The 27,915-nt window shown below is 47.5% G+C and overlaps 1 protein-coding gene across 4 annotated transcripts in view; it reads right to left on the bottom strand.

Moving 5' to 3' along the window:
* FLNB (filamin B) overlaps window positions 1-27,915 on the bottom strand; it is a 171,528-nt gene that overhangs the window by 18,825 nt on the left and 124,788 nt on the right. The window contains exons 24-40 of one of the 4 annotated variants that reach the window (XR_001889617.1): window positions 27,453-27,613; window positions 23,711-23,878; window positions 21,680-21,803; window positions 19,654-19,810; window positions 18,270-18,459; window positions 15,960-16,207; window positions 12,719-12,790; window positions 11,893-11,995; window positions 11,034-11,174; window positions 8,266-8,394; window positions 7,333-7,506; window positions 5,982-6,140; window positions 5,495-5,698; window positions 4,347-4,499; window positions 4,122-4,244; window positions 1,432-1,650; window positions 990-1,316 (exon numbers count right to left, since the gene is read on the bottom strand). Coding sequence is in view for 3 of the 4 variants with exons in the window: in XM_017894154.1 (XP_017749643.1) it covers window positions 717-983; window positions 4,122-4,244; window positions 4,347-4,499; window positions 5,495-5,698; window positions 5,982-6,140; window positions 7,333-7,506; window positions 8,266-8,394; window positions 11,034-11,174; window positions 11,893-11,995; window positions 12,719-12,790; window positions 15,960-16,207; window positions 18,270-18,459; window positions 19,654-19,810; window positions 21,680-21,803; window positions 23,711-23,878; window positions 27,453-27,613 (2,573 nt within the window). In the remaining variant the exon portion in view is untranslated. The other 3 variants (XM_017894155.1, XM_017894154.1, XM_017894156.1) reach the window with 3 other exon arrangements.

Below are 27,915 nucleotides of genomic sequence, written 5' to 3'. Positions count from 1 at the left end.
TTCTCTCACCCCAAGGAGAAACCAAGCAAGGTCCATCACTGAAGTTTCCTAAGCATCACTAGTGATATCTAAATTCATAGGACATCTGGAGTACTCTGAAGACATCTTAACAGGCTGGGCGCAGTGGCTCATGCCTGTAATCCCAGCACTTTGGGAGGCCAAGGCAGGAGGGTCACGGGAGCCCAGCAGTTTAAGACCAGCCTGAGCAAGATAGTGGAACCTCATCTCTAACAAAAAAAGAAAGACAAAAATATTAAATAAAAAATTTTAAAAATGTGAATACACCCTAACCAAGCCAGAAAAAGATGAGAATGTTCCATTTTTTCCCCACAGATCTTCCCACCAGCAGCAACCTTAAGAAAGGATGCTTACAGTCAGTTTTGTAGCTTTCTAGTGTGTTCCACAGAACATCAGCCCTGAAAGATGCTCTGGAAACAATATTACTCTGCTCCCCAATTAGAGACTCAGATATACACTAATAAGTTACAGGCTCCAAGGAGGCTCCCAGTAAGAAACTTGTTTGGCTTTACGTGAGCAAAGCTTAGTCACAAAGTGTGCCAGACTTAGTCACAGATGCCTTGTTTTAAAGAATGCCCCTTAATGCCACCTATCAGAAGTCTTCTCTTTCGAACAGGGCAAAAAAGTATGTGGGTGCCCACACTGCCTGGGTTCAACTCATATTCTTCCCAGGTGAAAATCCTGCCCAGAATGCTCACCTGGGACTCCCGCTTCTCCTCTCTCCAGGCCAGGGCCTCCTGCCCGCACCTTGTGGGCACCTCCTTCACCAAGTGGCCCCACGGTGAACTGGAAGGGGCTGCCAGTGACGTGCTGCCCACGGTACTTGACACTGACCGTGTGCACGCCCATCTCCTGGGGCACAAACCGGACGCAGTGCGAGTTCTTCCCCATGGGCACAATCTCTGCCTCAGTCACACGGCCAGAGGGGCTGGTGACGTGGGCTGACATATCACTGCTGTTGATTTCTGAAAGAGGGAGGGAGGTTGGGGGAGAGAAGAGGGTTAGGGCAAGGGCCTGAGACGGGGCAGGACATGCAGGGCAAGCAGCCGAGAGCAAGGTGTATGCAGCCCAGTGGACACGGGGTGCCCAGATTTCCTTCCCTTCAGGCTGGGTGCCTGCCCTCCTGTGGCCAGCATGGAGTGGGCAGGGACCTTCAGGCCACCCATGCTAGGGGCACTGAGACTTCTTGCCAAAGGTGACGTGGTCATCCATCATGCATAGATGGGCTCCTTTCCACAGGTAGGTAAGGGTAGAAAACAAGAGCCATCATCCCTTACTGTCAAGAAGCTTTGGCATTTCTATTAGGCAACAAGACAAAGTTAGAGAAAAAGGTGAACATTCGTCAGTCCCAATGGCAAAAGGGAAACCATGCGTGAGCAAAGCTTTGAGCAAACCAAAGACCAGGGGCCATACTTTCAGAAAAGCAATGTCTCGGGTCACCAGCGCTAGGATACAAGACCACATCACTCTACGTGAGCTGCTCACGACATGCCAATGACTGTGCCTGTACTGCCGTGGTGAGGCCAGGTGGCCGCAGGCGGGGCATGGAGCACTGCCATCACCTAGAGCCAGTATGAAACTGCACCCTCCAGCCCCACAGGATCTGGGCAGAGCAGTTCATGACTCTGACCCCTGAGGACAGAAAAGGGAAGGGAGGTTGAAAAGAGGGTCACCCATGTTATGAACTGAATGTTTGTGTCCCTCCAAAATTCGAATATTAAAACCCTATCCCCAATAATGTGATGGGATTAAGAGGTGGGGCCTTGGGGAGGCAATTAGGATTAGATAAGGTCAGGAAAGTGGAGTGACCCTGTGATGGGATCAGTGGCCTTATAAGAGTCTCAGACAGCTTGCTCCCTCTGCCCTCCAGCGTGTGATGATACAAGGGGACGCTGTCGGTCTTCAGCCTGGAAGAGGGCCCTCACCACAATCTGGCCATGCTGGTACCTGATCTTGGACTTCTGGCCTCCACAACTGCGAGGCATATATTTCTGTTGGTTGCCACCTAGTTCATGTGATTTTGCTAAAGCAGCCCAAACTAACGACGATGCCCTGCAAAACCTGGGTCCGGAGGACATCTGGTTAGTGAGCTGTCCTCCATTAAGGAGGAGGGGCTCTCTGAGAGGACCATTTGGGTAATGAGGGGAAAACTGAGCCTCACTCAGAGTCATCTGGTACTAAGTAACTAAAAGAATAACAAAATGGCCAAGAGCTGGAAGAGACTTAAGAGAAAGGGTAAACGTCCACGCTGCACAGATACTTGCTAGTTCCTCAAGAAACAAATAAACAGAGAACAGAACAGGTATTTTGCCAAATGAGAAATGTAAAGCAAATGAAAAGAAAACACAGTACATATCACTAGTAATTGAAGATATGAAACTGAATACTGGACACCATATTTTTCCATCAGGTTGGCCAACGTGAGAAGAGACAGCCCTAGTGCTGGTGGGGGAGTGTGCAGAAATGTAGAGGGCGGTCTGCCAAGGTGTGGCAGCGTCTGAAATGCACCAGCCCAGCCCACTCCTGGGCATCTGGCCCACAGCCTGAGCACAGGGTGGCAAATGTCAGAGCAGCCCTGATGATGGGAGCTGAGGCACAGAGATGAGTAACGAAGGTTGATGCATCTAGACATGAAATGGAATCTCTCTTTTTCTATGACCAACAGTTCCATGGAATGAAATGGCATTTTATCTGGGTCATGAAAGAGATTATGTAGATGTCCATTTTTTGAAGTGGGAAGATGCCCACAAAAACAGTGGATGAGGAGTACCCCGATGTGACTAGAAAGTGAGTACACACGGCTGTGAGGACGGGGCAGCCAGGGTCCAACTCTGCACCTAAGATGTGAGCCAGCCTCTCTCTGGGAGGTGACACTTCCTCCCTCCACCTTGAGGCACACAAACTGTTTATGACCAGAAATGATCAGTACAGCTTTTTTTGTTTTGAGAAAGTCTCGCTCTGTCGCCCAGGCTGGAGTGCAGTGGCGCAATCTCAGCTCACTGTAACCTCCGCCTCCCAGGTTCACGCAATTCTTGTGCCTCAGCCTCCTGAGTAGTTGGGCTTACAGGTGCCTGCTGCCACGCCCTGCTAATTTTTGTATTTTTAGAAGAGATATGGTTTTGCCATGTTAGCCAGGCTGGTCTCAAACTCCTGACCTCAGGTGATCTGCCCGCCTTGGCCTCCCAAAGTGCTGGGATTACAGGAGTGAGTCACCATGCCCAGCCCAGTAAAGCTCTTCTTAAGTGATCATGTCTGAACTCTACAGTAATGAGGCTTTGCCACATTCCCATGTGACCCAATGTTGATGTGACTACACAAGAAGAACCCGTTAACTAAAGCCAAGAAGGCGGAGTCGACAGCTCCCTGACGTTAGGAAGGATGGGAGGTGTACTGTAGAAAGCAGCCTCCTCTCCAGAGCTTGCAACACAAGCTCCATCTGAAGACGATTTATATTTCCCTTCTCTGTAGAATTTGTGCAATTCCATAGGACATGTCAACTTCTGGGCAGAGGAGCCTCAAAACTTTCACTCCCAGTGACTTCTCTCTGGAAGGATTCTTTATAGAAAGAAATTGGGCCACATTTCAGACAGACCGTGTGACCTGTTGACTGGCTAATTGGGGCCCATGAAGAATGATTCACCGCCAAAGGGCTAGATGTGGCCCAGTGAGATCTGCAGCACAGCCCTCGTTCTAATTTCAGGAAGGAAAGAGAAATACTAGAAGGATGCCGCTGGGCTGCCACCTCTTAAATACTTCCAGACACTGGCATCGGCTGGGCCAGTTCTTTCACTGACATGATTCTGTTTGACAGATAGTAAATCTAAAAATCTAAAAGTATATCTACGTTTCCCCCATGTGACCCAATAAAGTTATTTTATTTGGAATTGGAAAAGGTAGCGAGGTAAACAGATTTATTATTCTTGGATGAGCCTCTATGAAAATAAACAGAGAAGAAAATTATGAAATGAAGTGAAATGAAAAGGTCAGCACAGCTGACTTGGATACTGTGTTCTAGGCCATGCCTAAATTTGGTTCCCAAAGGCACCCACTGCCCTGAGGGCTGGAGCCAAGGCTTCCCCACCCCACTAGTCCGTGACACCCACCTGGGATTTTCAGGTTCAGGTCACAAATGCTCCCAACAGTGGCCACAGACGGGGCCCGACTGGTGCGGGTGATGCTCTCTTTGACTCTTCCCTCCCCGCTGATCTTCACAGTAAATGGGCTCCCTACAAGACCCAAGAAGGCTCCTGTGAGCAGCCCAGAGGCCAAAGCACAGCATTTACAGAAAACCCAAGCACCCCATCTGGAGGGGAACGGAATACACATACCAGGCACGTGCTCATCAGCAAATTTGGTGGAGACGATATAAACCCCAGGCACAGTGGGGAAGTAGGAGACTTTGCAGGTGCCGTCTTCCAGGTCCTCCGTCTGGATGTCTACTTTGCTGGGGCCTTCCACTGCCAAGGATATGCCACCATAACCTGCAACACAGCAGCCGCAGGCTGTTCTGACAGCAACTCCTCAGGAAGAGGGAGCCCGATGAATGGAGAAAGGACATCGACCCTTATGCTTCAGTCTATTTCTACATAGCAGAAAGAAAGCAATGGCGGCCTCATTTGCAGAGCCCAGAGCGGGATGAGTAGGTTAAGGGCCCTGAGAAGTCCCAAAATGAAATAACCTGCTGAACCTGGTTTTGACCACAGAACGCTTTCCTGAAGGGTATTTACTAATATCCCATAGACGATGTGCCCTGTGCAAACTGCTGGAGAGGACCTTCTGCCCTCATGCTCCAAGAACTGCACGTCCTACCTCGGGGGTTTATCCACAGCCAGACCTGAGATTCTGAATTTTTAAACAGCCCCTGGCTACCTCAACTAGGTCAGCAGATCTGAAGGTTTAACAGGGAGTATCTCCCAACCAGGACCAGAAATTCTCCAGCCCTCTCCCCTGGGTAGAATTTGTCTAGAATTCACCAGTGTGGCCATGCCTCAAGAAAGCAGATGACTGGACGCACTGGGGTGTGGCGAGCTTGGAAGAGACATAATCTAACTCAAACCATCTCAAAGAAAGAACAGAAAGAGATGCCTCATTTCCACAAAAGCTCTGCTCAGATGACCATGGTCTTGGCCAGCCAACCCAACATTCTTTGCTTGGAGAGACGCTGGGAAGCTGAGAACAAGGGTGGGAGAATAGATGAGAAAACAGGGGTTTGCGAGGTGTTGTGGCTCTGGGTTCAGATCCTAGGGCAGAGGGGGCTCTAAGCCCTGCGAGCCTCAGTTTCATCATCTAAAAAACAAAGACAATCCTATTTTTGCCAATGGTCATGAGGCGTAAAAAACAATGCAGGCAGAAGGACCTATAGCTTGAAGGATGCTCAGGAAGGAAAAGGAGTTGGTAGGATGAAAAGATGACACTGATTCAGCAAAATAAGTCTGTTCCCACAACCTCTGGGCCTCTCCCTTGGGACCACACAGACCTGCATCTCTTGTGTCCACGATGAAGTCAGACATCTCGAAAGTCCGGCCTTCTGACAGGCCGCGGCCATACACTTTGGCTCGGCGGGCGTCACCGATCTCGGACTGGACCACCATGATGGACACGGGACTGTTGGCCACGTGGTTGCCATTTTTCTTGATACTGACCAGGTGTTCGCCCACTTCCCGGGGGATGAAGGAGATGCCTGGGTCAGAACACAGACTGAGGTTTGTAAGGGGATGGCGGAGAGGAAGCAGGCGAGACACACTCTCAGAAATAGAAATATGACCTTTTTCCTGACATCCAACAACCCAGAGTGTCGATATCACAATGCACAAATACACTTGGGCATTTATCGTGCATGTGACCCAGCAGGTTTATCACATCACACTCCATTGTGCTACCAATTTCCCAAGAAAGAACTGCAAGAGTCCCCATCTCCCACCCAAGATGTCCTGGCTCCAGCCAGGAAGGGTAGCCTAGCTCACCAATGTGGTTGTTGGGCAGCCTCTTCAGGAGACAGGGCTCATCTCGGCCAGATGGGGCCTTAATGCTGGCCGTCAGGCTGCTGAGGTCAGTCTCACTGATGTCAAGCAGGAAGTCAGCGGCCGAGCCCAACTTCACCTGGGAGCACCGCCTGCTGTCATCTGGGAAACATTCCCCCAAAAAGGACTCCCGTTACATGTGGTCATCCCGGCTTCCCAGAGCTGCCATGCCATATGCCGTTCACGGATGAACAGGCAAGAACTAATTACACGAAGTTAAGTGAAAAAAAAAAGAGCCTTGAACACTGAGTAGACCCAACCAATGAAGAACGATGGGATTCATGCCTGCTTGCAGTAAAGACAAGGAGCTGGCAGGACCCGGAGACTTGAGTCCTCATGGACCACCTTTTAAAGGAATCTTTGGGCCAGGTGCCTAATCCCAACACTTTGAGAGACCGAGGCAGATGAATCACTTGAGGTCAGGAGTCCAAGACCAGCCTGACCAACATGGTGAAACCTCATCTCTATTAAAAATACAAAAATAAGCTGGGTGTGGTGGTGGGTGCTGTAATCCCAGCTCTTCGGGAGGCTGAGGCAGGAGAATTGCTTGAACCTAGGAGGTGGAGGTTGCAGTGAGCCAAGTTTGCGCCACGAACTCCATCCTGGGTAACAGAGCAAGACTCCATCTCAAAAATAAAATAAAATATAGGAATCTTTGGTAGTTGAAGGGACCTCGCACCTGCCTGGCATGGCTGTGGGCATTTCTAGGTAAACAATGACCACATTCCACAGAGTACTACTGGCTGTTTCACAGACAGGTCTAAACACGGTGGGCACACGGGCTCTGCCTTGTGCATTTTCCTTATAACCCACTGAAAGCATAACCTGAACACAGCAAGGTGAGGAGCATGGGCTTTGGAATTTGATAACCTGGATCTGTTTACCCATATGTGAACTCGGCTACACCACTACCTTGCCAAGCCTCAGTTTTCCCATCTGTAAAAGGGATAGCAGAAAATTTATCTAGTAGTGACGCTGAAGGGCATCTCTGAGTTCATGCACTATTGCGGTCAGTATGATTTGAATACTCCATCTGAGAGCTTTCTCTTTGCACACTAGAGTAACACTGGCACAATAAAAGTGTGCTCCAAATACTAGCTCTTGCTTTTTCCTGGATTATCAGCAAGGGAAGAATTTAGCCAATCCAAGATTGGATTCCACCCCCTGCTCCTCCTCAATGAGTCTCCGTGAAACCTAAACTCAAAGAGATGTCTAGCCTGCCGCCTGTGGTCTGATAAGGAGGGTGGCAGTCAGGGGCAGCCACGCTTCCCATGCAGAAGCCAGACAACCCTACCTGTGATCTTGGCTGTGAAGGGGCTGCCAGGGATGTGCTTGTCATTATACTTGACCAGAATGCTGTAGTCGCCTGGCAGAGTGGGCAGGTAGGTCACCGTGCATGTCCCATCTTTATTGTCAATGCAGCTGATTTCTGCTTTTGAGGGGCCCTCAATAGCCAAGTCCAGACCACCTACAAGTGGGAACAAGGATGCAGGGGTGTTAGGGAGAGTTTCCTTGTTTTAAGAGTTTCCTTGTAACAACTCATCTAGGGCAGCCCTGATGCTGGGGACAACGGACTGATGCACTCCACGTGAGCTGTGGACAAAGGGACATCTGTCAGAACAAAGCACTCCATGTGGTAAAAACATCCACTGAGAGGAAACCCCAAATGTCTGAGTTCTTCACTGCAAGTAACCCTGGAGCTGTCTCAACTCTCAGGATGCATGGGATGAGAAAAGGAAGGAGCCGTGCATGTCAATTTCACATAAGAGACGGTGGGTGGTAGAGGGCAGACGTGTATTGTCCCTTTCTATCAGGCACTGGCTGCCATCATGGAAATCCCATTAGAACCACAGATTTGGGAGTCTCCATGAATACCATGTGAATGGGCACACAGCTTTATCAAAAAGAGCCACTCAGTAAGTCATGTGGTCTTGTGGATACATGTGCAAAAAGAACAAAAACATCACCAACCAAAACATACTTAAATTCCAGACAAGTCACATAAAGTATTTCATAGCATGAATCTGATTTCAATTAGAACACAAAGGACTTCAAAAATGTCTTTCTGGGTAGAAGACAAAGCAGCTCTACAGATTTATATGAGAGAAAAGACAAGACAAATACTACCATTCAATTGTCTCACTTTTAAAAGCCACCCTAGAACCGTGTCCACCTAACCCTCCGAATGGACGGCTGGAGGCATATAAACACGTAAACCACACAGTACCTTCTCCTGCATCCTCTGTGACGATGGTGAAGGTGGCAGTTTTGTTGGCCACTCCATACACGAGGCCTGGACCATATGCAGAAACGCTTCCACTGTTGGGGTAGTTCACATAGAACTGGAGTGGGCTCTCTGGGTTTACAAAGAACACAAACAAAATTGGTGCTCATGAAGGGGTGAATGAAGACCTTGGACAACCGGCATCTTAACACTCACCTTTCTACAGGTCTGGTGCCTCCTAAGCAGAGGCAGAGACAGAAAGAGATGCAGAGACAGAAAGAGATGCAGATGCACCTCCTGTCCCCCGCCATCCTAGGACATCCGAGAGGGTCTACACAGTATTATTCCTTCAATCACAACATAAGAAAAACAATCTTGGAGGCTGCCCCAGATGAGGAAGGGGGCTAAGGTAAGGCAATCCAGCCCAACTGATAAATAAGGAAGAAACTCTTGCACTGTGTGGTGAAAGGACCCATGGCTAGATGGAAGGTAAGTGGAAAGGGCTTTTGGAAGGCCATTTGCCCATGCCGTTCAAACTGTAAGGAATCAACCCCACAGTGGTCTTTCCCACCCACCCCGACTGCTAGCCCTACGTAAGCACTTTCATTTCTGCAGTGTTCAGGTGCACATCAGGAAAAGACCTAAGTGTTCACAACAGGGGACTGGTTAAATAAATGCTGATCTACTCATGGGCCATTAAAAAGAATGAGGAAGACCCACGTTTACTAACTTGAGAAATTATCCATAATATGATGCATTAAAAATAAAAAAAGCAAGTTGCTACAAACTATGAATACCATTACGCTACTCCTTTAAAAACAAAATAGAACAAAATTATATGTATGTTTGTAGATACAGAGAGAAACATCTAAAAAGATACACAACTTGCACCAGCAGTGGAAGTGGATGGCAGATGTGAGAAACATTTTTTCCTCTCTCTCCATCTGCCGCTTTAGAATATTTAAATAGAAGTAGATAATACATGTTTGCTTTAAACCAATATTACATACAGGCAACTAAAGCAAATGCCAATCTCAGAGAAATATTTGCAACTCCTACCACAAAGGGCTAATCTCTCCAATGTTTAAATTGCTCTTAGAAACTATATGACAAAGGCCAATAACCAAATAGAAAAACAGGCCGTGGATCCAAACATTCAGTTCACAGAAAAAGAAATACAAGTAGACATATGGAAAGCTGTGCGGTCTCATTCACAAGAGAAATACAAATAAAGCGACACTGAGATTGTGTTTCTTTCCAACCATCAGGCTGGCAAAGATCCAAAAATGTGATAGCATATTCTACTGGCAAATTTTGTGGAAAAGAAGGTGCTCTCCTCCATGGCTGGAGGGTGTGTGAACTGCAACAGCCCCTCTGAAGGGCAATTTGGCAAGATCTGTCAAAATCGTAGATGCCTGCACTGGGGCCCCAGCAATGCCTCCTCTGGTAACTAAATCTCGCAGATACATCTTCATGAGTGTGAAGTGACTAGGGGAAAAGTCGATTTGCTGCAGCAAGACTGGGGACAGCAACGGCAGAAGAACCAAAATGCCCTCCAACAGGGAAATGGTCAAATATGTAATGATTTGTCCACATGAGGGAAGGCTGGCAAGACACTCTCTAATATATCTGTATTTCTAGTTGCATGGAGAGTCTTAAAAATACTCTGAAATTGGCCAGGTGTGGCGGCTCATGCCTGTTATCCCAACGCTTTAGGAGACCAAAGCGGGAGGAATGCTTGAGGACAGGAGTTCGAGACCAACCTGGACAACATAGTGAGATCCTATCTTCACACACAAACACACACACACAAAATAAAACCCTAAAACTCTGAAGTTGAACATAAAAAAATTTATGATAGTCTGGTTCAAGGAGAGGGCAGACAGAGGGTATAGGTGGGAAGGAAACCTTTCTCCATATCATTTTTATTTTTTATTTTTTTTTTGAGATGGAGTTTCACTCTGTCGCCCGGGCTGGAGTGCAGTGGCCGGATCTCGGCTCACTGCAAGTTCCACCTCCCGGGTTCACACCATTCTCCTGCCTCAGCCTCCCGAGTAGCTGGGACTACAGGCGCCCGCCACCTCGCCCGGCTAGTTTTTTGTATTTTTTAGTAGAGACGGGGTTTCACCACGTTAGCCAGGATGGTCTCGATCTCCTGACCTCGCGTGATCCGCCCGCCTCGGCCTCCCAAAGTGCTGGGATTACAGGCTTGAGCCACCGCGCCCGGCCCATTTTTATTTTTGAACCATGAGAATGTGTTACCCATTCAAAATACTAAATTAAAAAACAAATATTTAAACAACTACAAAAAGAAAGAGTGAACCAGTGACACTGTGCTGGTTGGTGGCCCATGGAACTTGGGCCAGATTCCCTTGGAACTTGGGCTGCTGGTCCTCTTCTTCCGCCTCTGACCCCGCCCCAAGTCCCCAGGCCACACAGGGCTCTGCAGGCCAGGCTGGAAAGTCCCTCACTGTGCCTCACATTTTTCTCCCAGCTTGCCCTCTGGCCACACTCGGCGTAGTGACAAAGATAAACAACCACAGACCCAAAGGCCTGCACTGCAACCCAAGACACTGAGCTACATCATCCCTTCTAGAAATCAGCTGGACCTGCTAGGGTCCCAGGCTGTTTGGTTTTGCAGAGTTGCCAGTGCTACATTCCCCAGCCTGCTGCCAAAAGCCACTCCCTGCACAGCAGCTGAGGAGCGTCTGTATGCTGCCCAGATGCCCCTGAATGGTGGAGCCCTGCTGGGCCTGCTCAGCTCAACTTACCAGGGATGTGGCTGCCCATGTATTTGATGTGCATCTCGTGGAGCCCAACTTCAGTGGGGGCGTATCTAACAGTCACCGTGCCGTCCTTGTTGTCCACAATCTCAGGTGTGGCCGTCTTCCCAGAAGGCATGTGGACCTCCCCTATGGAGCACAGGGAGACGGTGCAATGAGCCCACCAGCGACCTTCCCCAGAGAAGCAGAGCCCAAGGCACCGATGTATTCAAAATAAAGGTTTCCAGACCCAAGGACATTCATTGCTGCCTAAAACACTCAAGTCCCACAATGGGAAAGACCATTTGCTCTTTTCTTCTTTTTTTTCCAGTTCCATTTGACTTCCACAAAATACAGCAGACAACTCTTAAAGAGTTTTTTACAACTGGCAAAATCAAGCTCAGAAAGGACTTGAGAAGACCATGAAACCAGCTGGATAGGTAGAGCATCAAACCAAAGAGAAGCAGGCATTGAAAAGCGGCTGAGGGGAGAAAGGAACTCCTGTATGACAGACTCAGTGTCAAAGTCGCATCTGGAAAAGTCAAACAAGAGAAGGCAGGGAAAAGGGACAAACAGGAACCCAACAGTCATGAGGTATTTAAACACAGCAGTTCTTAACCTAGAGAGAATCATGGGCCCCCTCAAGAAAGTAATGCAAGTTGTCAGTGAGTCACTTCTTCAGAGAAACACACATGTGGCACATTCTGTAGTTTCAGGAGCTCCATGGCCCAACACCCGAGACCAAGAACTCATGACCCTGGGTTAAGGAGCCCAGGTCTAGGGGACAGTGGACACACCTCCCCGGCACCATTCTGGGAAGCTCATGAGAGCAAGTGAAAATGAGACAGCCTTCACGGCAAGTGCTTACCAGTGATTTCTCCTTTCCTGACAGCAAACGGAATGACCAGGTCAAAAGGCTTAAATCCCAGGCCGTTCATGTCACTCACTGGGACATAGGCCTCTTCGGTCACCTAAAAACAGAAGGCAGTGGTCACTGGGTAAAGCAGACAACAGTGGGAGCTGGTGAAGCTACAGGGGGTAGAGCTGCTGGGAATTCTGCAAGCCAGTGAGGCCGGGATTTGGGAATGTGGCTGCCCATTGTGGTATGGGCTTTGTCTAAGTGGCTCCAGACCCAGGGTAGAACCTGAGGGACTGGCGAAGTCATGCTGACCAACTGTTAGCAATCACTCGGGAGTCTGTTTGTAAAATTCCCAGCAGCGCCCACGGGAAAGTGGAAAAGTGAGAGACAGCAATGTCTATGAGTCCCAAGAGGCTCCATCTGGAAAGGTTTAGTTGCTTGTGGCCTGGAAAAGAAGGTGCATTTTAAGTGGCAGAGAGTAGCAGTGGGTGGCTTTCCCCCTGAACAGAAACTGAATGTGCAAGTGGCAGCTTTGAGAGGCAGCAGCAGGGCTGCAGACAGCTGTCTTTCTCTTTAAACACGGAGACAAACTACACCGAGCGTGATCACAGACACGACGGCTGGCGATTTGTGGAGCACGGATGGTGACGCGAAGGTGATCTTATTACAGAAAAAGCAGGGATCATCGTGATGGGCTGATCAGTGAGGGGCACACCAATGACCAATGACCAGGACACCCACAGGGCTTAAGCAATCCCAGAAGCAGATGGCAGATTTTCTGAAATGAAGGCTGAGTAAACACAGAAACACAAAAAGAAAAAAACCAAAATTGTACCCAGGGCCTGAATCCAGGGGGACATGCATTTACCGGTGCCTCCTCCACGGCTGTGACTTCCCCATCTGTGGCCTGGTCAGTGGCAAATGGAGATTAGTTGGGAACCATACTGGAAGGATACACTCAGTAGACTCTACCACCACAGAGCTGCTTCCCCCACTGCTCCATCTTGAACCGCAGTGAGCTGCTCGCTCTAGCGAAGGACACTTTCTTACTGCCCTTTTGGAAGGCAAGTTGGTGTCCTCTCTTCAACTGTCAGATGTGCATGCCCTGTGAGCCCACAACCCCACTTCTGGCAAGCAGACCTACGCTGGCGAGAGGCTCCATAGGTAACTGATGTGTGTAAGGACCTTGACTGGCGCCGTCTGTGGTCATGCAAAACTAAAGCAACCTAATGTCCATCTGGAAGGGGTTGGGTCAAATAAATTCTGGTGAGTCTGTCCGGTGGAACACAGCAGTCAGGTCCAATGAATCAATATGTAAGGGTATCTATGGCACACTGAGGGAAGGAAGCAAGGTGCGAAAGTAATATGTACAGTGTGACCCCAGGCATGAAACTGAGGTGTGTGAAGTGTAAGCAGGTAAAAACTAACACGAGGCATCTCTGCAGCACAGAATCAGGAAAAAGGTCTTTTTTTACTTGATAAATGTCTACTGTGGTTAATTATTTAATTTTTTTTGAGGCAGAGTTTTGCTCTGTCATCCAAGCTGGAGAGTGCAGTGGCGCAATCTCAGCTCATTACAGCCTCAACCTTCTGGGCTCAGGCGACCCTCCCACCTCAGCCTCCTGAGTAGTTGGGACTAGAGGTACGCACCACACTAGGCTAATTTTTTTTTTTTTTTTTGGTAGAGATGGGGGTCTCACTGTGTCGCCCAGGCTGGTCTTAAACTCCTGGGCTCCAGCAATCCTCTCACCTTGGCCTCCCAAAGTGCTGAGATTTCAGACGTGAGCCACCATGCTCAGCAGTTAATGTTTTTAAAGTTTTTTATAAATTCATTTTCAACAAATCTTAGATTGAATGCTCCTGGCTGGGCGCGATGGCTCACGCGGTGTGGGTGTCCTTGAGACATTTGCTATGACTGCAGTGCTGGTCAGTGTCCTTTTTGGCCTCAAACTTATAAAGAGAAGCAGGGAATCTACCCAACCAAAGCCAATGAACAGTCAGTCAGTCCATCCAGTTAAGATTCTCTCCCTGGAATGACAGAATAAAGACCCAAACCAGGTACTATAGGTACTGTGGGTGATCATCCCTTTCTGCCTTCAGCAGTGGTCAGGGGGCAGTGGGTAAACACAAAATATTCTTGCTTTGTGTGTATTCAGGGGCTAGGAGACACTTATTCTTACTGAGTTTGGAAGCCTCCACTTCTGCAACAAGGGTCCTCAATTTTTTCACTCTGACTTTCTCACTTAGACCTTCCCAATATGGTCTTCTCTTACCCCCAACTCATCACACCAGCAGGCCCATGACCACTGCTCGGTGGTTAGCTGCTTTTCCCTCCTACCTAATTCTAACCAACCAGATAAAACCCAGTATGGGCTAAAAACAGATTCTGAAGACTACAATTGGTACCCTTCTCTGTGAATAACGACATCAACTTCCCAGCTGTATTTCCTTCTTCCTATAGAAGAAAAACACTCTTAAATGAACAATGTCAAAAGTTGACAAGTGGGCGCGGTGGCCTCAAGCCTGTAATCCCAGCACTCTGGGAGGCCGAGACGGCGGATCACGAGGTCAGGAGATCGAACACCATCGCTGGTAACACAGCTGAAACCGCGTCTACTAAAATACAAAAAAAAAAAAAAAAAAAAAAACTAGCCGTGCGAACCTGGCCGGCGCCTGTAGTCCCAGCTACCTCGGGAGGCTGAGGCAGTGAGAATGGCGTGGAACCGGAGCGGGGACCTTGCAGTGAGCTGAGATCTGGCCCACTGCCAACTCCAGCCTGAGGTGACAGAGCCGAGCTCCGTCTCAAAAAAAAAAAAAAAAAAAAAAATTGTTGACTAGTGTTTTACATACTTGCAGAACATAAAAGAGCCTCCAGGATCTCTGGCACGCCTGTTACAGAATAAACAAACATCAGATGGAAAGGGAACAAAGCTCACGACAGAGTATAGAACTGTTTGGAAGAAAGTCCCTGAGCTTCTGTTTTGGAAAGGAGTCGTCATGCACCTACTCCATACTGCCCACAAAATGAAATAATTAGAAGGTGCTTTGTAGGCTTGCAACAAGGCCAGGCTCATTAAAAACATCGAAGGGCCTATGAACCTTGTGCGTCAAGTGCCGGCTGCTGATGGCAGTATCAAAGGACACCAGCTGAGGATGACAGCATGGTATTGGTGTCTGTCTAGGACCAAGCACAACTTCATTTGTTTAAAAAAAAAAAAAAAAAAAAAAAAAAAAAAAAAAAGCCAACGGATGCTTGGTTTTGAGGGTTCAGTGAGGTAATGCCCCTGAGGTTTCTAATCCCTTTCCTGGTTGAATAATATTCAGAGGAAGATCCATTATGCAATAACAAAAATAAATATTCAGAGGAAGATCTATAAGTCACTCAGAATTGAAAATGAAAGACCTTGGTCATTCACTAACCCAGATGTTTGCATAATGGTTTCCTCCTTTTATTTCAGATGTTTCTAGCTGCAAAAGACAAGGTATTTCCCCCTCATACATCAAGTGTGAATCTTTCCAAAACACAAGTGGAGGTACTTTGAGTCCTGGGATATCAGAGTCAAGTCTCCAAATAAAACAGCATCAGGAAGCTCTCTCCTCCAGCCATGGAGAATGGCCATGAAGATGGAAGAAGGAAGAGCTGGCAGGTTAAAAACCTGTCATGTTTTATGTAGAAACATTTTCATAAAGGTGTGTTTTTCTGAGGAGTTATCTTTCAAAACGCCTCAGCTTAGGCCAGGATACTGCCTAATAATGAGCCCAAGGCTGTGCACAAGGCCAGGTCATTAAAAACATGAAGGGCCTATGAACCTTGTGGTCAAGTGCGGCTGACCAAGTCCCTTATTATGATAGACACCTTGGTGGCCAGTAAGATTCCCTAAAAACTCTTAGAGCCAAAGGGTTTCTGAGTTTCTAGAGATTACTCTGGGACTCTACAAGGTCATGACTGCTTAACGAAATTTTTTTCCAAATGGAAAAAAAAAGTGGAAGAGGATATCCTGGTCAAGGTTCAACAAATGGCAGTTGTTACAGTTTCCACCAATAACAGCATGCTCTGGAGAAGGACTTTCCCTTACCATGACGGTGAAGGGGCTGTTAGGAATATCAACACCACCGAAGCGCACATAGATCACATATGTGCCTGGCTTGGCAGCTGTGTAGAAGATGTCATAGGTTCCATCTTCATTCTCGATGACATCGGCCTCGGCCTCAGTGCCATCTGGGGTCAGAACCGTGCAGGTCACTTTCCCCTTCCCGGCAGTCTTGGCATCAACCACAAAGCCTACTTCTTCACCAGTTTTCACAGTGGAGGCTATTCCAGGACCTGGAGAAGAGTTCAGGGGAAGAGAATGGAAGTATGGACACACGTCCTGGAGGCCGAAGAACAAATCACACCCATCCATGCTGTCTGTGCCTGTAAATGTTAGGCCTTCAACTGCTGCCATTCAGAGGGATATCCCAAAGATCCCCAATTAGGTGTTGCTCAAAGGGCTACTTCATCAATTACTTACTAAATAAGGAGCATCTGTAAGCTCTGAGTGTTGACTAAAGGTTAGCCTGGGTTTGCCAGCATTTAAAGGTGTGGCAATGGAAGGTCACCTTTCAACAAACATATTGGGCATTTTCTTAAGTGCCAGGTACACATAAAGGTGGGTAAGACACAGTCCCTGCTCTCAAGATGCTAACAGGGCCAGGCACCAAGAATGATAGCTCCAACTGCAGTGGAAATGCTGAAGAGGAACTAAGTTACAGAAAAAATAACACACTGTTCCTCGGGGAAGTGTCTGGCAGCATATCTAGGCAAAGGTTCTAAGAATTTATATACCAGGGTTGCCACACTGACAAAGGGCTTCCTAAAGAAAGGAAATATGGCTGAACCCGGAAGGATGGGTTCTGTTGGCTAAGGGATACTTGCAACCTCTCCCCAGTGACCAGTCTCTCTCTGATTTCTGGCACCCCTTTACACAGGATCCATACATCAGGAAATGCAGAACAGCATGAACTAAAAGCACATTGGCAAATATGAGCCAAGTGCGTAGGAGTAACAGGGAGGGTGGCCAGAACAGTTTGTTCAGGGAGTAGTGGAAGAGAAGACTGGAGTCAATCTGTGGAAGGCACTGAATGACAGACCCTTGGTTTAGCCAAGGCAAAGGTGTAGCCAAAAGGCAAGTATTCAGCTCAGGATTCTGCCCAAGCTGGGGGAGGAAACAGGGCCTGGAAGGCCATGGGGAAGTCCCCATCCAGCGTTAACATCAATTAGTAAATTAGCCATCAATTAGTTAAAGATGATCTGGTTGTCGCTGGCAGCTGCATAGACCTAGGAGGTGGTGGACTGGCCAGCATTCCAAAATTTCTCCATTTTTTGCCATGGGTGAGCCAAAAAGGGCCACACTGAGCAACTCACAACCTTGCTATGAAAGCCCAGATTTTCTCCATTCAAAAAAAGATGGGCTATGAGAGAAACAGAACACATCAAGGGTAGTCCTGTGTTTAGTCTACTTATTTAAAAAGAAGTAAATCTGTCTCATTTTAGAGATGGGGATTCATGTTTTAAAATCTGCTTGAGCAGCAGCACTGAGCTGTCCAAGGGCTGTTCTTAAAAACTGAAAGGCCGTTCGGGCACGGTGGCTCACACCTGTAACCCCAGTACTTTGGGAGGCCGAGGAGGGCGGATCACTTGAGGCTAGGAGTTCAAGACCAGCCTGGCCAATTACAGTGAAACCCTGTCTCCACTAAAAATACAAACCTTAACCGGGCATGGTGGTGGGCACCTGTGGTCCCAGCTACTCAGGAGGCTAAGGATGCAGTGAGCTGAGATTGCGTCACTGCACTCCAGCCTGGGCAACAGAGCAAGACTCCATCTCAAAAAAGAAAGAAAAGAAAGGCCTGTGACAGTCAATAGTTGTGTCTTAGAAACTGAAGGAAGGAGGAGGGAAAAAAAGAAGAAAAAAACCTAGATCCTTAAATGTGTTTCTCTAATGCTGACCTGAAATGCTCTTGAATGAATGCTGAGTAACTATCTACTCATAAAAGGCAGAAATTTGTTGCTTTTCATGGGAGCCGCCATCAGAGTTGGGTTCTCAACACTTCAAAAGCATATAATAATAGTTATCATGTACCTGGCACCGTGCTAAGCATTTTTCATGCCTGACCTCATCTAATCTTTGCAATAACCCTGTACAACAGTCTCTGTTCCTTAGAAGAGCTTCTTGGATCTAAATGTTCTCCAAATATAAATGAAGAGCTTCAATCTATGTCAAACTGAAGTTCAGTGAGGTCGAGCAACGTGCCCAGATCATGTAGCTTGTAAATCACAGAGAAGGGCTATAGCCCAGCTTTCTGATTGCAAAGCCTGTGCTCCTGACCTTGAGATGCTCTGTACTCACCCGTGGCCAGGCACTTGCTGGCATCACCCGTCTGTGTGGCTCGGATGCGATAAGGAGAAAGTGGGATGTCGTCACCCCCGTAGGTGACCCCAATCATATAGCGCCCAGTCTTGTCGGGGATGTAGGTGACAGCATATGTGCCATCTTTATTGTCATGGACAATGGCTCTTTTGGGTTTTCCTTCTTGGTCCTGTGGATCATACAGAAATGCTATTTAGGATGTTGTTAAGATGTAGAAAACATTCACGGAAAACCTTGACATATTTTCCTATTAGTGCCTCTAGTGGAGAGACAGAATGGATGGCTTAATACAATCTAGTTTTGTTTTGCTTTTTGGTAGGGAGAGTAGAGGGTCACGGATCCCTTTAACACCATGACAGACACGGCCAATTTTTAGTAACTTTGTTGTCAGGTGAACCAGGGGTGTTTTAGCTCGAAATCCTCTGAAATGTAGGGAGGGGAGGAGGCAGAGGCTTCTGCTCGCACACCACCGCATCCAGTCTCCCTTTACTCTTTATTAATAGGACTGTAACTCTTAGCTAGGTGCACTGCTCCCAGATGGGACTCCACTTCCTAGCATCCTTGCCACTAGGTAATGTGACTTGTGGCCAACCCCCAACAAATCAGAAGGGAATGGAAGTCTATGATAGATTTTTGGAAGGGCTGCTTAAGAGAGCCAACTGAGCTGAGAGGACCCCTTTTTCCCTTCTTTCTTCCTCCTTCTGGCCTGCCACGTGGATGTGATGGCCAGAGCACTGGCAGCCTTGTGGTCCAGGAGGAGACCTTAAGGATAGAAGTCACATGCTAGGTAGAGGAGCAGAGAAATGGAGCCGACTTCCTTGGTGAGGTACAGGGCACCCAGGTGGCTTAACCTGGGCTTCCTTAACAAGAGAGAATAATCTCATTTATTTCAGTCACTCTTATTTTAAGGTTTACTGCGGTATGCAGCATAACTTAGTCTTAACTGATCCAAAGAGTAATTTAAAACATTTAAAAATAAAAACATAGGGGACGGGCACAGTGTCTCATGCCTGTAATCCCAGCACTTTGGGAGGCTGAGGCAGGCTGATTGCTTGAGCCCAAGAGAGTTCAAGACCAGACTGGGCAACATGGTGAAACCCATCTTTAAAAAAACAAAAATAAAAACATAGGAAAAGATGTAGTAAAAAAAATATGAAAATTCACCAAAAAGTGGTTCTTGGAGCTACACCCTCAAATCTCTCAGGCGAGCTGCTTATGCTTCTGCACATTTACTGACTCTTTGGTGGGAAAATCTAACAAACAACTTGCACAGAAATCGGTTATTGAAACCCTTGTTCTTAAATCTGGCCTGGAAATTAAGTCTTAGGATTAAGGTTTGGCTCAAAAAATAACTCCAAGTTACCGTTATTTGAACAGCAAGCAGGCCTTCCCCGGCATCTCGGGCATCGATTGCAAAGTCCACAGGTAGACTGGCAGGCACACCATAGGAACTAAGGCCGGGGCCACTGGCGGTCACTTTGCTGGCATCATATGTGGGAAGGACCTTGACCTTGAAGGGACTTGATAGACACACACACACACCCTAGTCAGTAAAGATATGTGTCAACCCAGCTGCATCTGACTTTCCTTACACATGAGTGGGATGGAAAAGGGGGTTTCTACAGCAGATAAGATAGTGAGTTAGTCAAGGTGCCTAAGTCCAGCAGAAGTTTATAACTATGAGGCAGTAACCATTACATGACAGACTGGTTTTGCCCTGAGTGTGTTCCAAGGCAGTGGTCCTCAACCTTTTTGGCACTAGGGACTGGTTTTGTGGAAGACCAGGGGCGTGGTGGGGAATGCTTTCGGGATAAAACTGTTGCACCTCAGATCATCAGCCATTAGTTAGATTCTCATAAGAAGCGCACAATCTAGATCCTTCTCATGTGCAGTTCACAATAGGGTTCACGAGAATCTAATGCAGCCACCGCTGATCTGACAGGAGGCGGAGCTCAGGCGGTAATAACTGCTCACCCATCACTGTGCGGCCCAATTCCTAACATGCCATGCACCCGTACCAGTTCACGCTCCAAGGGTTGGGGACCTCTGTTTCAAGGGATACAAATAGTTTGGGGAGGAAGAGCTCACAAACTAGTTTGGGAAATACAAGGTTAAACACATTTAGCCCACGTTTGTTATGCTAAGATGATGGTCACCAAATGGAAAGAATACTAGAACTTCATTTTAATATTTATATCTCATCTTATTCTATATTCTGTATCTATAATTATTCTATATTTAGTATGCTTCATATGGTACATGGTATATTAGTAAAACAATATACAAATGTCATTTATAAATTACACATTTTGACATAGATAGAGCTAATATGCTTATCTCTATATAAAATATGTGTTAGGGGATATGGGTGAAAGTTTTTCATCGTAAGGGGCATGATTTTTTAAAAAAAGAAAAGAAAACACTTAGAGATTGTTCCAAGAAGTGAAGAGCTTATGTAACATTTTAAAAAATTAATATCAACAAGGAAGAAAGTTTCTACATAAAACCTTCTGGAAATGCTTTTATCAAGCAAACCCTGAAGTAAAGACCTTTGTCCTGTCCCAAAACACCAAAAGGAAACCTCTAATAAACTAATAAATTCCTAATTTTTTTCAATGATTCTCTACTACTACTACTACTACTACTACTCCTCCTAGTGCCTTTTTTTTTTTTTTTTTTTTTTTAAAAAAAAAAAAAGAGATATCAGGGGAGGGTCTATGTTGCCCAGGCTGGCCTCAAACTCTTGGGCTCAAGTGATCCTCCCAGTTCAGTCTCCCAAGTAGCTGGGATTACAGGCGAATCCCACCACACCTGATTAGAATTTCCAACTTCTTAATTTCAGCTTACCTTTAAACTAAAGATGTCGAAAGGAATTGGGGGAGCGAGAGAGCAGGAGCCACAAATATCAAAGCTAGTGTGTGGTGACAAGTTGCAGGTTCTATGTAACACTTGCTGCCTCGATGGATGGGTAGATGGACTGATGGAGGAATGGATGGGTGGATGGACTGGTGGAGGGATGGATGGACTGATGGAGGAATGAATGGGTGGATGAATGGACTGATGGAGGAATGGATGAGTGCATGGATGGACTGATGGAGGAATGGGTGGGTGGATGGACTGATGGAGGAATGGATGGGTGGATTGATGGAATGATTAAAGAATGGATGGATGGATGGATGGATGGATGGATGGATGGATGGACTGATGGAATGGATGGGTGGATGGAGGGAATGATGGAGGAATGGATGGGTGGATGGACTGATGGGAGGAATGGATGGGTGGATGGATGGACTGATGGAGGAACGGATGGGTGGATGGAATGATGGAGGAATGCATGGGTGGACAGATAGACTGATGGAGGAATGGACGGGTGGATGGATGGAGCTTACCTGCGAGGAATCTCTTCATCAGCATATTTAACTGAGACCATATAAGGTCCCTCCTGAGATGGGGTGTAGGTTACTGTGTGTGTGCCATCGCCATTGTCCACCACGTTCACTGGCTCCACCAGGCCTGAGGACAGAGATGAGAGGTTTAAGGAGGAGCCTGACTTCACCTTTACCTCACCCTTGGCTAAGTTCGAAATAGGATCACATCCATCCCTAAGAGCTATTGGTTTCCACTGATGAGTAACCTAAAGGCAAGCAACCATAATCACAGGCCTGAAAAAATCATAGGAACCCCAATTCATGGTTGCAGAAATGACCCCAAGAGACACCTTTAGCTTTCTGTTGGCTAAAATACACTCAGTCTGCCCCAGAGTATAATTAAGGAGACTGCCTGTGCTTGCTGCTGGAGGGTGTATGTGGATGATGCATGTTGAAGACACGCTATAACCTTCCAAGCTGGTTAGGCATGCTTAGGATGTGGCAATTTTACTCTACAGCTGAGACACTGCCAAAGAGTCCAGAACTGTGAAGAGCAAAAATTAACCAATGGGCTGGCTAGTCAAGACTTGTGGCCACCTTTGAGTAAAGAACACTGTGGTACCAGCATGCTGGGGCATAGGTGCAGGGCAGGTGATGGTGCCAATCTTATGGGGCAAGGGGACCCTCAAGAGAAGCCTGTGGAGATGTTGAAGATTACGCTAAAACATCATCAAGGCATGCACTGGGTTGCAGAGTCCAGATCCCAGTTTCCGACTTGAGAGTCAAGGATGGGCCAACTCCAGGGTAGGTTAATCAAAGCATGGCATGCTCATTAAGCAAAGCAGATGAGGCAGGTGTAAGCCAATTTTAGAAGTGAGGCCAGCAAGAAGCATTTGGGTTACATAATTCAGCAGCCATGGGAAAATGCAAACCTGTCTCATTAAAGTCACCCTTCGGGTCACCTTTAAAGAACTCTGAAAGGGCTTTCAAGGGGCTGCGCCATGACTGGGAATCTGTGCCATCAGCTAAAATCAAAAGACTGTTACTTGAGAGTCCTTCATAATGGAGGCAGACATTGAAGTAAAGCTTCTCTTTCTTTCTTTTTTTCTCCCTCTTTCATTCACACATACAAAGGGACACATACGTGCACACAAACACATGCAGGTCCTGAAGCTCTGTAACTTCACAGAATCTGATCCCAGCCCCATGACCTCATTTGCCCCAAACCACTTCTGCCCTGAGCTTCAAAGGACATAACCTCCTGCTGAACTCCATGAAGGAGAAGGTTCCTCTTCAAAGAGGGAAATCCCCATTTGCCACTTCTGTGAATCCAAGAATATATCACTGGGGAGGAAAACCCAGATTATGGAAGAAATTAGGTGCACTGTCCTCTATGCGGGAGAAAGGCAATTTTAAGTGCTGAAGGAGGAAACATGGTCACTTACCAAAAAAGGCAAGTTCCGATGCCCTTCAGGGCTTTGTCCCCATATGGCCCGCTAGCCTTACCAAACCCAAGTTCCAGGCTGCCAACAGGGCAGGCCAAATTGCCAACAAAGCCCATTCCCCAAGACACCCTCTCTCTCTGGGGAATTGAGACAATGACAAAGCCACGTATCACGTGCATCATGTCCCTGGCATTCCCAGAGGTTCTGGTATGTACCACATGGACACCAAGGTATCTCAGTGAGTTATCACCTCCAAACCCCACCATCTGCCGCATCCAGACCAACCCGCCCCCTCACAAATGCTGAAACACATAATGAAACAGTCGCCACCATACTACATATGAGAGCCCAAATACTGCTGCTTCATCTAAGAAACTGATAGCCGTATTATTAAATGGGGGGGACAGATCACTGGGGAAATAACAAGCCTGCTTACTTGTAAGCAGGAATTTCTACTGTTCAAATAGAACATGAAACAATAAAGTAATTTTTTTAAATTTAATTTTAAGCTCATGAGCAAACTCAAAAGCAAAGCATCTGCTCTGGGTCACAGCTGCCCCTGCCTGGGGCAGATGAATGTCTGCAGGAAAGCAGGGTGCATACTTACCTCGTGGGCCCAGGACCCTCACTTCCAGCGGAGCCAGGCCAGCCTTGCTGCTGTCCACTGTGAAGGACTGCAGGACACGGGCTCGGACGCCTGAGCCCAGCCCAGGGCCGGCAATCTTGACCTTGCTGGGGTCCACAACATCCTTCACAGGAACCCTGAAGGGGCTGCCTGGAAGAGAGGTCATGGGATTCTGAGCACAAGCTGGGAACTGGAGACTACCTTGTGCACACCCAGAATGGCACTGCTGCTCCCCTGGGACCTCAGCTATGCAGGCCTCGGTCCAGCTCCTCGCTGCCTCACTGGTGCACTGCTTATTGAGCCCCACTCCATTGTTGTCAACCCCATTCTCACGAGGCACCTACTACGTGGGGCAGGATGTTGTGCCAGGTGGCGGATCCCTGAGTGGCTTAACAACCGCCCCCCACCCCAGGAACGCACAATGCAGGAGAAGGATGAAGCAAGCAAGTCACTCTAACATCCTACATAACGTATTGGGGGTGTGGAAGGTGGAGCACTCAGTAGGCAATCAACCTGGTCTGCGTAAGACCAGAGAAAGCTTTCCAGTAACATCTCAGTTGAGGCACAAGAGGGAGCAGATGGAGAGATGCTTCAGAGAGGCCTCAACACATGCGGGAGCCCAGAGGCAAGGGAGGAGACAGGCTGCTGGAGAAACTGAAGGAGGAAGCTGAGTGGTGGAAGAACAGAATGGAGAGAGATGGGCAGGCCCTGCAGCCCACATCCAGCCCTGTCTCCCACAAATGGCTCCCATGTGTCCCCCAGACTCCTCTCCCTCCAATGCAGCTGGCACCTTCTGACCACACTCGGCCTTCTCAGTCACCCAGCTACCTGGTGAAGCCTCACTGTCTTCCTGAGTGTAAGCTGAGTTCCTGCTGCATGGCTGACTCCACGGGGGACCCTGAGGGCCTCTGACTCCTTGTGGGTGTCTGTTTTAAAGATGAAGCACAGAGGAGTCGAGGAAAGGAGACAGCGATTTGCTAGAGAAGTGCTAAACAGAGAAACAAGGGCTGGGCCACGGATGCTCATGGACTCCTCTGTGGAGGGGGGACCTCCCCATCCAGGGTACCTGCAGCATGCCTCAGGCTACCACGCCAATCGTCAAGGGGCCACATGCACCTCTTGCCTTGCACGGGAGTCCTGGTGCTCCCCATGGTATCTGGCAAAGTGAATGACTGCCATGAAAGCTGAGGGCTCTCTGCTTTGCATCTCAGAGAGTTTATACTTTGTAGAAGTAGAGATGGTAGATAGCCAAGACACACAAAGAACTGAGTCTCCGGCTTTCTAACAACAGATGGGTTTCAACGGCATCCAGGTCTTTAGCTACGTGAAATAAATGGCTGGCCCTGGCAAACAAGCACAGGCCTCCACACTGGGGTGAGAGGAACAAAAGGGGGCTTTACTTTAGAGAGTGACAGTTGAGGATTTCAATGTCAACAGCTGACGGCAAGGGACTACCTCTGAGACCAATCTTTAAGTCAGAGCCTCCACTAGAAGTTGTCTGAACTCAGCATGAGAGTAGCCAAGAATCAGCAAACCCGGGTAAGATAAACTGTCCAAGATGGCAGACCCCAAGCATTATCCGCCACTCCCTTGTTCCATGCCCAGACACACGTCACCATTCCCTTATGCCAGCCCTTCTTCCTCATGCACTCTGAACCCCAGTCAATCCAGTGGTCTAGGCAGCCGCCACCAACCGACCACAGCTGGCCTACCAGAGGAAATCAACATGCCATTATGGGTAAGACAGGACACGTTGTTAAAAATAACTCCACTTCGGGTTTTGAACCAGGCCAGGAAAAACTGGGCTAATATTTAAGCACCCAGAAATTAGAAGCTGGCAGGTCGCCGACTGTTTCATGGCAGTACCCCCATGGGTTGCCTTAGCTAAGAAGCCTGATGCTAAGAAAACCAACCAACACTTCACTAAATGTTTCCACCTGGGAAAGTTCTGGGGTTCTGGAAAAGCTGGCATTTGGCTGTCTCTGGGAGGCAACAGAGAGCCTGAAACATAAAAAGGCACCATCCACACCTGATGGGAAAACCACAAATGAATGTTTTTCTGTTGTTATGCTCAAAGATGGCCATTTGCTTTAAGCTCACAGGTGGGCCACAGGGGACAAACTCTGACCCCTTTCTGTAAGGGGGATTCAGAAGCCGGTGGCATTCCCCAGCCTTTCCCCATAGTCAAAAGTTTCATTGCCACAAAACCAGGAGATGTTCATCTCCACTGTTGCCTGCCAGGTCGGAGCCACCACATCACCCCTCCTGGGAGCAGCCTTCTACTCATTCCCTGTGCCCAACTCTCTCCTAATGCAAGTGTTACAAAACTCCAAAAGGAGCCCGTAGCTCTGAATTCTGTCACCGAGCCCCATTCTCGTTCTTCATAGCAGTCGTGATCACAAGTTTTAGTTGTATAAGCCCTAGACAGTAAGCTCTCTGAGGGCAGGAACTTTGTCTTGCCCACAGCTGAAATCTCCTAGACTAGTGATTATGGGAATTTTTTAAATCTATATTGAACGAGCCACAAGCACAAGTTTGAGGAGAAACATGTTGTTTTAAATGACTTGAGGCTTAAATGAGTATCTAAGTAGAATCAATCTGAGTTGAATGTCAATACTTTCTGATCAGTGTGAGAGAAAGACAGTGAGTGTGAGTGTGTGTGCACATTTCCATGTGGTAATGGGGAAGCAGGGATGGAATCAGGAAAGTGTGTGGTCAGTGGACACTCCAGCTGCCTGAGAGTCAACTCAGAACCCAGCAGTGGGCCTCTCAGCCTGCCCTTCCCCTCTCAGTGTGACCCAGAGAGAGAAGAACAAGCCTCTGCTGAGGCTTTTCCTGCTCCTGGGGTCCTGGGGTGGGGCTCTGCCCTCTTCACACCACACCTGAGACGAGGAGTAAGTGGCCCAGAACAGCCCCAGTCCTTGGTCTTGTGTCCACACCACATACTCACCTGCCCTTTTAGAAATGGGGGTGGGGGAGGTGGTCTCAGAATTCACCACTATAGAATCCATCCATGTAACCACAAACAACTTGTACCCCAAAAGCTATTGAAATAAATAAATAAAATGTGTGGGGGTGACAATCATTTGAGTAGAGAACTAGAACCTATGGAGAGTCCTCCCCCCAAAACAAATGGGGGAGGGTCCTTCACTACTTAAGTCATATATTTGTTTATTGTTTAAATCTTTACAGCAGTGGTTCAGCCTGAAGTGATTTTGTCCCTTAAGACATCTGACAAGATATAGAGACATTTTTGGTTGCTACAAATAAGAATGGGGAAGAAGTCTGCTATGGGCATCTAGCAGGTACAGGCCAGGGATACTGACAAAAGTCTACATTGCACAGGACAGCCCACACCACAAAGAATCATCTGGCCAAAAGGTGAGAAACCCTGTTTCACAGTGAGTGCCAAAGTTGAGAAACCCTGTTTCACAGTGAATGTACATGACATCACTAAATACAAAAGAAATTATAAAGAAGAATTTGAATCTGCATATCTTGATCAGCTACTAGTATAGTCAGTGAAAAAAAGAAACCAAGACACATGAATAAGGTATATAAGAGCCAAGCACAAAATAAGGTAGAGATTTTCTTTTTTTTTTTTTCCTTTTCCTGCTATTACAAATATCGGATTGTTTTCCCCACTCAGAAAGATAAGCAAAATCAAACCCATTTTCCTGCAAAATGAATTCTTCTTTGGGGTCCTCTCTGAGGAATAGCTTACCAGGGATGTGGGCGCCTCCATATGTGATATTAACATCATAATCCCCCGGAGCGAAAGGAATGTACTCAGCACTGCAGCTGCCATCCTTGTTGTCTCTGCAATTTATCTTTGACTCTGATGGTCCCTCAACAGTGATGCCAAGCCCACCAATTCCTGCCCCTCTGGAAAGGATGGAAAAGAAAGTGAAATGTGCACCATTTATGCTGATCTGTTTATTGCCAAAATTCATGCAAATTCCCTTTATAAACTATTCCATGTAGCCACCCCAATTCAATTACTACGATACACTCTCACAAAGGGAATTTCACATTAGTATAATATAAATAAAGACACTCTGACCCCTCCTTTTCAATGCTTATGTTTCATTGATTTTTCTTTTTCTTGAGGCAGAGTCTCACTCCATTGCCCAGGCTGGTGTGCAGTGGCGCGGTCTTGACTCGCTGCAACCTATGTCTCTCTGGTT

The sequence above is a fragment of the Rhinopithecus bieti genome, unplaced genomic scaffold (genome assembly GCF_001698545.2).
Source record: "Rhinopithecus bieti isolate Rb0 unplaced genomic scaffold, ASM169854v2 scaffold_21649, whole genome shotgun sequence".
Classification (NCBI taxonomy): Eukaryota; Metazoa; Chordata; class Mammalia; order Primates; family Cercopithecidae; genus Rhinopithecus; species Rhinopithecus bieti.
The sequence above is the reverse complement of the archived record's forward strand: the minus strand, read 5'-3'. Positions and strand labels throughout refer to the sequence as shown.